This window comes from Opisthocomus hoazin, chromosome Z, assembly GCF_030867145.1.
Source record: "Opisthocomus hoazin isolate bOpiHoa1 chromosome Z, bOpiHoa1.hap1, whole genome shotgun sequence".
NCBI lineage: Eukaryota > Metazoa > Chordata > Aves > Opisthocomiformes > Opisthocomidae > Opisthocomus > Opisthocomus hoazin.
Window position 1 is genome coordinate 29,980,361 of NC_134454.1, and position 12,079 is coordinate 29,992,439.

Below are 12,079 nucleotides of genomic sequence, written 5' to 3' on the forward strand. Positions count from 1 at the left end.
TAACCAAACTTGAATACTTTAGACCATTCAATATGCATTGAAATAAAATTACTGCCTGAATGAAAGCAATTCTATGAAAACTGGAGCCTAGTTCAAAGCACAAGAAAGCACCATACTGGAACCACTTAAACTAATACTAAGTACTGCAGGGCCCTCTAGTGGTTAAATCTCTGACACAACAAAATCTACGAAGAATTGTTTTTGATACAAGGCTACTGAAGCAATGAATTTTATTTTTACCAGTCCCATGTAATTAATGACATTTATGCTGGAGAGCTGCCTAGTAAATTACCAGAAAGGGGAAAAAACCTACCAACTAATATCTGCTCACAAAATCAGCTAATGGGTGGTATTTTTTGCTCTTAATAGAAATGAGAAGCTACTAACATGCTCAGCTGTGCACAACAAAAAAAAAAAAAAAAATCTTCTCAAACCTGCATCAGAATTACCTTTGCACACAACTAAAATACTTGTTTCTGAAAAATGCACTTGCTTTGTCAGTTTATTACATCATTTCACCTTCCTCTGGATTCCACAAAATCGTCAGTGCACACCATCAGCAACAAAAAAAACAAACCAAACAAAAACAAGAACTGTTAATCTTCATCAAGGTATATTTAAAAATATTTTGGGCATACTCCTATAGAATTGATAACTTTCTCCTTTGCAAATCAAAGTAAAAGGATTAGCAAGGCAAAAATGTACATCTGTTGGCAAACAGAAAAGGTTTGTAACTTTCTAATCTGGTATTTTATCTGTTGAAGTCTCAACAGGCCATTTCACTGCAAGGAAATACATTGATATTGATTACTTGGTATATCTAATTAGAGTTGACCTTTTCAACTCCTTATGGCTTGGCAGTCCATACACGAGCTGAGGGAACAGAAGTCTGTAGTATGACAAGAGCACACTTCACTACAAGTATAAGCACCACAATACCATTGAATGATGAATACACCACTTTCACAAGCCACATTTTCTTAAGATCCCTAATAACAAATCAGATGTTTTCAGTCCCTCCTCTCAGTCTTCCCTCTCATATACCCGTGCCCTTGAAAGCTTGACAGCTGAGTACAGCAACATCTATGCAAGCTCCTATAACGTGCCACTAAGTCAGCCTTTCCCGACGAGATGACTGCCTACCCAGCACTTCATGTCAACTCTTTTTTTTTTTTTTTCTTCATAAAAGGAGACAATGAAGGATTACACTGGCAGGTAGGGAAAGGAATGCCTGCAGAGCAAAGTGATTAAGATGCTCAGCCATCTGGAGTACTACAGGAAGCTACAAGATGATGACTTGTGCAGAGTTTAAGTGAGGTAATCAAGGTACAGAGCCGACTGTCTGTCAGATGACTACCATCCATGTGACTGATGCATTTGTCTATCTTTACAGTATGGAAGGGTGATGATATTTGTACCTTCCACACTATACAAAATGTTGCCTATGTAATACATTCATTTTTCTTTAGCTCCAGTTTTGTTAACGCATAAAAAAATACTATCTTTTCTGATCTGACTAGTTCATTCACAACAGAAATGCTCTAAGCTAGTTCTCAACAGCCCAGAGCTGCACCGTTTGAAAAAAAAAAAAAAGTGAAAAACTGGTATTTTCTCATAAAAATTGCATCTGCAAGATTTTGCAAGTTAATTGCTTACATTCAGAGGATTGCTTCACTCCTCATCTATCATCCTACAAATTACATCCTACTCTGTCTTTATTCCACAGTAAGAGATACAGAAAACATATAATAAATTCACTCTTGAAATACAGAGAGAGAATGCAAAATATAAACACATGATTAGTCACAATAATTCAAAGTCTCTATCCAAGTTCAAGATAGTGTAACAGGACAAACAGAATGAAATACCAGTTGTAAAGTTTTAAATACTTATCTACATTAACAGGAAACAAGTTTCATGCCTTTTAGAGATCTTAAGATTATGACAAACAAGAAAAACAGTCACATAACACCACTTTCAGATCCCAAAAGTAAGTGCATGAGCTCTGAAATAAATCCAACAGATCATGTGATCGGGACTGTGGGAGCAAGACAAGCTAAATGAGAACAACAAATGTTTAGGTGCACAAATCTTTCATCACCATGAATTTCAGTTTAAATACAATTTAAGAATGAGTACCCAGAACTCAGTGCGATCTGGGGAATTTTCAACCCAGCAGCAAGCTACAGCCATTCTGAAACGGGCCTTTACAGAACTACACATCCGTGCTTGTTTCCAGATCTAAACACTTTCAACAGCTACACTGTAATTAAAAAAGAGGCAAAAAACGCAAACAACAAAATCCCCATAGAACATACCTCATGGAGGTTATGCTGTTGATGAGCTTTTCAGATTGATCTGACAAGCTAGATGGAAGTATTATTTCAACTGGCTGCAGGCGCAAAACCCGACTCTCTAATTCCAAGCGAGATGCACAGTCCCGAAAACTGTCAAAAATTACTTCTCCAGTAGTTGGTTGGATTGCCTGTCAAATTAAAAAAAAAAAAAAAAAACCACACACCATTGAATGCTTCAATTATCAGGGAGCATTTCAGTGACTCAAATTGTTAAGCCAGAAAGAAAATTTATGGTGTATAGCACAAAATTATATAGCATCCACACACTTAGTGAAAGTGGCAGATCAGAAAATACGACTCTGTTTCACAAATCTATGATATGGTAGTAACTTCAAAAGACTGCCACAATTCTGTCTTGGTAAATGATAACAATACCCTAAAAACGTAAGTGTGCTCTTGTTATCATCAGTCCGTCACTGCCCAACTTCTATTACCAGGCAAATCTATATAATTGGAAGTCTATGAAAGGTATATGCAGTTCAGCCTGGAACCTGTCACACTAGCACATGCTTTTGTTGTGCTCTTCCAGATGCAGTGTGACTTTCAAATATAAGTACAATCAAGATGCTTTTAAATTCATGAATTACAATACAAATCTGAAGTGTTAAAGATACAAAATCATAAGTCTTTTCCACTAAAGAACAGTACTTTGTAGAGGAAGATGTTCACAAGCTTTAAAATTTTTACAGTTCATAAAGCATCTCAACTAACAATTTTCCAGTGTTTGGTTAAAACATAGCTATGTTTTCAAGTGATACAGCAGCAAAAGCAGTATGAGGAATATTCAGTTAACAACTCCAGACCTTTTCTGTAGTAATGGCTTTATATTTAAAAACAATTCACACACAGACGATACCTTACCTAAACTGCACCTTGTTACCAAAAAAACCAAACCCCCACAAAAAATCTTGAAGACAGAACAATCATGAATTTAAGAAGACAACCACCTCTCAAAAAAAACCCCAACAAAACAACCCCCCAAAAAATCCCACACAAACCCTAATACACTGATTCCTCTGTGAAATTAACTTACCATAATGCCTATAACAACGTCACCTTTCTTCCTGTCTTTTAAGTTTTCTCCATTTTCATAGATACAGAGGAGGTAGTTATCAGGGACATCTGTTGTTACCTCTTCAACATCTACAGAATCATCTAGCTTCAGCAAAGGGTTCACATGTAACAAATGTTAAAAAAAATAAAATAATACACAGATTTTGATGGATTATTCATAGGTCTTTCTAGACCAAAGTCCTTCTCAGCTAGGCTTTGTGTTAAGCCTTCTAGACTGAAGGTCTATTTGACTTTCATTAGTTTGACTGCTACTACGATTTTAGTGAACTTCAGATGACTGTCAGCATGAGGACTGAAGTCAGCAGTTCTCTTCACTGGACAGGCAGTTACGCATTGCACTAATTTCATCAGTGCGTGCACAGGCCGTCTTTGACTATGTCTGTGGGTCTCCCCATTCAAGCAAGAGCAGCTATGTCAAAAGTGAAACCAGCAGCTGATTCTGCACACGAGCTGCACCACCTTGCCATTTTGACTTCATATTGACAAACCACATGCTCCTAATAGAAAAAACTAAATGCATGAGATACGCAGCAACTGAAAATCAGGCAATACCCCGAGTTCAACAGAACTCTACATCTTGGCAGGAGCATTGTTAGTTGCATTGAAAACTTGCTACAAATCTACCCACCGGGTTGGGTCATGCTGCTGAGCCTCCTTTCATCAACTCTGCCAACCATTAGAAGTGAGTGTGCAAGGACACCAGAAAGTGGTGGTGAACAGAATTAAATCCAGCTGACAGCCAGTCACAACTGGTGTTCCCCAGGGCTCAATTTTGGGTCAGGTCTTGTTTGACATCTCTATCAATGATCTGCATGAGGGGATTGAGTGCTCCCTCAGTAAGTTTGCAGATGACACCAAGTTGGGCAGGAGTGTCGATCTGCTCAAGGGTAAGCAGGCTCTGCAGAGGGATCTGAGCAGGCTGGATTGATGGGCCAAGGCCAACTGTGTAAGTTTCAACAAGGCCAAATGCCGGGTCCTGCACCTGGGTCACAACAATCCCATGCAATGCTACAGGCTTGGGGAGGAGTGGCTGGAAAGCTGCCCAGTGGAAAAGGATCTTGGGGTGCTGGCTGACAGCCAGCTGAACCTGAGCCAGCAGTGTGCAGAGGTAGCCAAGAAGGCCAACAGCATCCTGGCTTGGATCAGGAACAGTGTGGCCAGCAGGAGTAGGGCAGGGATCATGCCCCTGTACTCGGCACTGGTGAGGCTATACCTCGAGTCCTGTGTTCAGTTTTGGGCCCCTCACTGCAAGAAGGACATTGAGGTGCTGCAGCATGTCCAGAGAAGTGCAACAAAGCTGGTGAAGGGCCTAGAGAACAAGTCTTATGAGGAGCGGCTGAGGGAGCTGGGGCTGTTTAGTCTGGAGAAGAGAAGCCTGAGGGGGGACCTTATTGCTCTTTACAACTACCTGAAAGGAGGCTGTAGTGAGGCGGGTGTTGGTCTCTTCTCCCAGGTAACCAGAGATAGGACAAGAGGCAATGGCCTCAAGTTGTATTAGGGGAGGTTTAGATTGGATAATAGGAAAAAATTCTTTCCTGAAAGAACTGTAAAGCATTGGAACAGGCTGCCCAGGGAAATGGTGGAGTCACCATCCCTGGAGGTGTTCAAAACACGTGTAGATGTGGCACTTCAGGACATGGTTTAGCAGGCACAGTGGTGTTGGGGTGATGGCTGGACTTGATGATCTTAGAGGTCTTTCCAACCTTAAGGATTCTAAGTTTTCCAACAAAACCTCAAGACCGTGTTATCTGCTTCCTTCATCCGCTCCTTAAGTGCAACCTCACAGGCATTAATCTAACAATCTTTTTAGCTCTTAGTATCTAGTAAGAACTAGTTTGAGAAATTAAATAAAAAAATATGCGGTAGATAAGGCAGGAGATACAAAAACAAGAACTGGAAGGAAAGAAATTAAGAAAATAACTTCATTGGTTAAAAGCTGCTGCTATCCCACTTTTCCATTTTCTTTTTTACAACAGTCTTTGTTGCAACCCTTTGAGAATGACAGAGCACTGGAACAGGCTGTCCAGAGGTGCTATGGAGTCTCCTTCTGTGGAGATATTCAAAACCTGCCTCGACGAGGTCCTGTGCAGCCTGCTGTACGTGATCCTGCTTTGGCAGGGAGGTTGGACCGGATGATCGCCAGAGGTGCCTTCAACCCCTGCCATTCTGTGATTCTGTGAACAGTTAGCAGTTCATTACCTAGCTAGATTTTTAACAGTCCATTGATTTTACCACCTTCTCATCACTTAAAGCAAATTGTTGACACCCGAACAGTCAATTCTTCTTCCTTCACACCCTCCTGAATCACTAATGCTATGCATTCTCAATCTGGTGAAACACCCAGTTGAAGACAAGAACTACAGAACACTGTAGACTTGGGAAGTCCACTCTGACTTTAGAAAGCAACTACAGTAAACACAAGCTCTGCTGTTTCACAACAGACCTAAAGCCCTGAAGAGATTAAATTCTTTATAAAGCCAGCACAATGTTTCACCACAACATAAAATCAAAGGAACTTCATTTCCTGCTGCCGCTCTTATGTCAGCCACTAGCTACTCATGTACTACCTAGGTGATAAAACTAGAATTCTGGCCTCTCATACACTAGAGCGTAACACCAAATTTCTTTGAAAAGGATATCTTCTCCAATAAGCGTAGATTTTGTGTAAAGAGCAGTCAGTTTCCGGCTGAAGAGAGAGCTTTTATTTTCTCCAGCAGCCTTCAGTGCTGCAGTTTCCATTTGTTTTATTACACCAACCTACAGGCACACAGACAAGAAACAAAATTAGCTCTTTGATAATAAATTATTTTAAAAATTATTTTATACCTGTGGTGATCTCTTAAGATGTGCAAACAGCAAGTGTATCATTAAAGCCAAGCAGTTATTTCAGTGCTATTCTGTACTCAATATCATTTAATAAAAGCCAGGGGGAACCTTGTATCCTTTTGCTACAAGTCGCCGCACATGGACAAACAGTCTGTGAGTCGGTATACTGGCAGTCATAAAGTTATGATCCTGATGACAATAAATGTTTAGTTCTTTAGCTGCAATCTGCAAAGTACAAGAAGAAGAGTCAGCCAGTAGTTCAAAATGCTATACAGGAGCCAATCTCTATGAAAACACTGATGCACAACTACAATTAAAGTCCAGTGTCAAAAGCTAAACATCTAAGAGAAAAGCCCAGAGCACTGGGCCCCTCCACCTTCCTGTCCCAACATGTTGTCACAAACAGGGGCTTCACTGTCACAGACTTCACATGTCAGATCATTATGCTGCACCTTGGTCTTTACCACCACGAGGCAAACCACCTAAACAGCACACACAGACTCTGCAGCACAGCTCAACAAAGGGTCAAATAATTTTCACAACATTAAAAATACAGAAAGGAGTTGTTTTAATCGTGGTTATGAAGGTGGTATTAAGCTAGCTAATCAATTAAAATACTGAAAAATCAATATTAAACAGCAGTGGAAACGAAATACTTCACAGAAAAAAGTAACAACACTTGTTAAAATGTGACATTATAATATAGTATTTGTATACACTTTTTTGCCCCTTGGTAAAGAGGTAGGTGTTCACTGACTAGGGAAAGTGGTCTTAAGCATGAACGTAAGTCAAACACCAAACTGTGTACTTGAATAGTATGTTTCTATTTCTGGAATGTAAGTGCACCAGCAAACAAGTAGACAAATTACACAGTACAAATTTGATTAAGAAAACTAATTCCCAATAACTAAGAAAAGTTTCTCACTGGTCTCAAGTGTGGAAATAGCACACATCAAAGGTTGGTAGCAATGATTTTGGGACAGATGATGAAAAATCTCATTACGAACCATTTATGAATCACCACCTTAAAATTATGTTTGTTGCAAAGTACTTTCTTCTAGAGATCCGGCATGTGCAGGTGCCACATTTGAACATGCATCCAAGATGCTCTGGCACCCAAGCTATACTGGTTATATTAATTTACTTTTACACCACTTGCTCCACTGTCTTCCAAACTGCAATACTCCTAGTAGAGTTCTGGGCCACGATAGACAACTCACCTCTGAAAGTTTTTCAACTTGAACTGTAACAAGTAATTATTCTAGGACCTCATCTTAAGTCCTCAGTACACAGGATAGTAAGAATCACCATACAATTACAAAATAATAAACACTTTTTTGGTAAAAAAAAAAAAACACGAAATTTATGTCCTCTCAAACCCTCCTTCTGGAAGCAGCCATAGACCGAGTACGACACTATCATAATGCAAGTATCTTTCCAAAACTCTGGCAAAAATTACCTCTGCATCTTCTCCAAAGAAGCGATATTTGTATCCACATTCCACACACAAAACAGCATCTTTATACTGTTTCTTCATTTCTATGAATTGAAGTTCTAGTGGAGTGTAAATGCTTTTGGTTCTCTTATTAAGATTTGTATCTGAAGTATTTTGAGTATTTTCATAAGACTTAAGAGATGCAGAAAACTGACTAAGATCACAACGTAACTCTCCCTGTAAATAAAAGATGGAAAAGTGTAGTTAGGAATCATCAAATAAATCAGTCGTCCCTGCAGACCTTGACTCACACTGACCACAGAGCTAGAGACTGTTCTTGCAGCAAATAGCCCCAAGAACTGCAGCAAAACTATTAAAGTAGGAAATACAGAATATAGTTTATTTGGAATTAAAAGGAACTAAAAAGTCATGAATGTCAAATATTTTACATCAATTAGTCAACTTGCTTTACAACAGTCCTCAGACATCTCAGCTGAAATCAGATCCCTGTTGTATCTTAAGCTTTCAAAACACAGATCAAGACAAACGCAGGCTGCAAAGACTGGGCAGTCTAAACTAGTCAGATATAAAAATAAGGATGATTAGCACTCCAATTTACAGATGCTAAACTGCAACACAGAGAGATTAATGATGTTTCAAAAATCCACAGTAAATCTGGGAATAAACCAATTCAGTATGAGTCTCAGTTCACTGCCTCAAGCACCAAAAACCGTGTTTGTTCCCCACTCTGCCCTTCCTACACAAGCTCGGCAAACACCCCAAAATAATTTATTCTTAAACACAGAAAATCTGTATTACAGTTTCTAAGCCCCTTAACAGTTCAGGCTTTAAGCCCACTCTCTCTGCAGTTTATCATTTACAGTGACACTGCCAGCCAAGCAACTTTAGCTCTACAACTTTGTCTTGTTCTGTATCGTAAGCAGAGTGATGGATTCAGTCTTTCAGAAGCACAGTGAACAACAATGGTAAGGCGCGCTGCACTTACAGCAAAGTTCCTCCTCACTTATATCACAGTATCAAGTACTGATGAAACTGGTTAAAAAGAGAAGAAATACAAAGACAACACCCTCCACGAGTTTTTAAAGCCTGTGACTACACAAAACACAATTGATCACGTTCTACCATGAGTTTCTGTATCTGCAAATAAATCTGGTAGATTTCTATTTCTAACAACTGTGTCATTTAGACTACAAGGAACAAAGACTGTTTAGAAGCAATGGTAACTAGAAGAAACACAAAGACAGTGCAAAACACATACTTCAGCTCATGGGAATACACAAAGAATGCTGTTAGAAAACAATGGGGGAAAAGAACACTTAGCTGTATTGTTAACTGTGAATTCCAAAATTCCCAGAATTGCACACAATCAAGGGATGACCCATTTGACAAGCAAACAATGTAGCTTAGCACAAACAAGGCTTTGCCATGCCTGGAACTCAGATGTCCCCAGGACCTTAGATTTCTGCTGTGCAAAATTCTCAGCCCAATGATGCAGTGGTCTTCGACTCAAGGTCTGTACCAGCCCAGCAGTATGACCTTGTTTCATTTTATGGAGAAAACTGTTGTGACAAAGCACGTGAAGTAAGATCATGCAAGAAAGTAAAAGAAGTAAAAACACACATGGAAGTTGAATTATTAAGATGGTGGTAAGATAGTAGAGCAAGGAATTTAGAAGAAAACTGCTCACATAAAAAGGTTATAACTCTTAAGAAAAAAGCAAAACAAACATCTAAGAGGAGCCATTCATTCCAAAGAAGGAAGGCCAGCCCTTCCCTAACTGACTGCCTGGCCAGCACAGACTCCGTAGGTGTCTTATAAAGAAAGATGATAGTAATGCCTTGTCAAGCAGGTCACAAGTCCTCACTACCTGCCGAGCATATTAACTAAGAAGTAATTGCTCTTTACTTTTAGTTTGCATACATTTTGCTCACAGTCCCTCTGCCCATGGTTAAAGCTGACCTTCCTCATGATCTAGGAAAGGAGAGTTAACATCTGTCATAATCTCACAGGCAGTCTGTGATCGACTGTACCCAAGTGCTGTTTAGCAACAAGCATCCACGTATACGACTACGCATTGGCAACACTACTATAAAAAGCACACCGCTGTTAGTACATCGGACACCAACTTTGGAACAGGAAGGTGGAAACATGGCATCAGCTGATACATGGAAGATTAACAAACACATCTGTTCAAAGATATAGAGAAATCTGAATTCTGCAGAAACAGCCATCTTAGGCCCACAGCTTGGTGGAGGGAGAGTTGCACGTGCATTTGCTCACCAAACACAGACTTCTACTGCAGCTGTTGTAACACCCGCATTTTTAACTGAAAACCTATGCCAGGCACATGCTGTCTCCAGTGTTACTGAAGAGAAAGTCACTAAGACACAAGAAAAAATACTCTCCATGCATGTTTCATACACATGCATGTGTAAAACACATACATTTTATAATTTCAGCATCTAGAATTGGTTCTCAAGCATCTGCGAGACAAGCTAAAGATTTACAGACCAAACTAGTAAGGGCAGCATCTGATATCAATGTAAGTGGGTGGACAAATGGTCACAAATCAAGAAGTTCCAGACAGACAAGGGTTTGAAAAAAAAGGAACAGAGAAGGAACCAGTTTTCTGCATTCTCCAGCTGACCATACCTACAGAATCTCAATCCCTTATCACAACACATATCTCTTGCTGCAAACTGTTCGCTTCATTATTCTTACTTTGATCTCATGTCCGCACAACCCTGACAGCCCAGTTTAAGGTCATGACCTTCAGTTTAAGGTCATGACCTTCAGACAGGTAGGGTCAGATCAACAATACAACTTTTCAAACAACCTCATTCCTTCAAAAACGCAGATGTAAAGCTTTGTTATGGAGAGTTGAGTCAAAATGAAACAACACCCCAGTAAGCCATGAGATGCTTTTTAGGACCCAAACACTTCAAACTGTACAAGTTGACTCCAAAAATCAACAAATTAACTAATGTTAATTAGCCCCACAATTAAAGTAGAAGCAGAGTACTGTTACACTCTTATCAACTTGTATCATAGGTACCATAATGATAATTAATCATGGGAGCTACCCATATCTTCCGCAAATGAAAAAAAACTCTGAACAATCTTTATTAGTTAGATTTATTAGCAACTGGTTAGATTTACAAGCTACACCTCAGTCAGAATTCTAAACCACATTTTTGCAAAGAAAGTCTGCTAGGAATTTTACAGCCCATATCAAAACTGACAGAAATCTGAGCAATGGGCCACACTGAACATCTGTTATTATGGTATTTCAGGTTCATTCACAATCACAAGATACACTGAAAGTGTTTCTGCTTTCTCATCACTGCTTTTTTCAATGATATCACTGAAGAACTACAAGAGGCATTCTGCTCATTACAGTAAGTGTTCCAAGAACAGATGCGCACACAAACAGTGGTCTATTGGGTATGGCTGCACTACTTCATGACAGAAGACCAAAACCAGAAAAGGCATCTTGTGCCAAAGCTTGCTTTTTTAAACCATAAAAAAAAAAAAAACGATCTACACAGCACTGCACCAAAGCTCTACGTACCTTCTGAGTAACCTTTGGGCTACTGTCACAAGACTGAAGAGGGTTTTTCAGTTCTGAACTTCTTCCAATAACACTGGGACATTTCTCCAAAATCAGAGACTCTTTCTCCCAAAAACTATCCTCCCGGACTCTATCACACTGCTGGTCTGAATCACTGCAGAATTCTCTCAGTTTGTCTAGAGTTTGCAAACATATACGGGGCTTTTCACGCTTCTGAGGTTCTTCTTCAGTAAAAATACACAACAAAAGCATATTAGCAACTTATTTTCGAAAACAGAACATCTATTAGCATGACACCAGCAAGCAGAGAATGCAATCATTTTGCTCTGTCTCTCTTCCCTACATTCTTTTTCCTATCCTAGCATAACATTTCTGCCAGCCTGACAGAATCACGCATGTAATCAGCTTGGTTAATTTCCTGGGAAAGTCAATACTCCTCACTTGTATGCTTCTTCATACATGGGAAAAGAAGGACAATTAATTTCTGGACTGATAAACTGCAAAGCCACAAAATTAGCTAAGAATATTGAAAGACGAGTGGCACTTTTTCAGTACAGTTTTTAAGCAGCCAGTATTGTTAGCTGATGGTGTCTTAATGATACTTCAAACCATCACACCCACAAATCTGAATATAATTCCCTCTTTTAAAAAATCAGAGAGGCTAATTATTTTCAATGAACTGTAAGAGTAATGAAGTTCATATTCACCACTTCGTTTTTCTACTAGCATCATTAATTTGTTAAATTCTTAGTTCACAGCCAGACAGAGCACAGGCATTTTCAAAGCAATTAAGTG

General features: G+C 39.3%; 1 protein-coding gene across 3 annotated transcripts in view; it reads right to left on the reverse strand.

Moving 5' to 3' along the window:
- MSH3 (mutS homolog 3) overlaps window positions 1–12,079 on the reverse strand; it is a 129,480-nt gene that overhangs the window by 114,316 nt on the left and 3,085 nt on the right. For all 3 annotated transcript variants that reach the window (XM_075411553.1, XM_075411554.1, XM_075411555.1), the window contains exons 3-8: window positions 11,285–11,508; window positions 7,717–7,929; window positions 6,366–6,482; window positions 6,069–6,188; window positions 3,391–3,534; window positions 2,319–2,485 (exon numbers count right to left, since the gene is read on the reverse strand). In XM_075411553.1, the coding sequence (XP_075267668.1) occupies window positions 2,319–2,485; window positions 3,391–3,534; window positions 6,069–6,188; window positions 6,366–6,482; window positions 7,717–7,929; window positions 11,285–11,508 (985 nt within the window). The remainder of the gene's footprint in view (window positions 1–2,318; window positions 2,486–3,390; window positions 3,535–6,068; window positions 6,189–6,365; window positions 6,483–7,716; window positions 7,930–11,284; window positions 11,509–12,079) is intronic.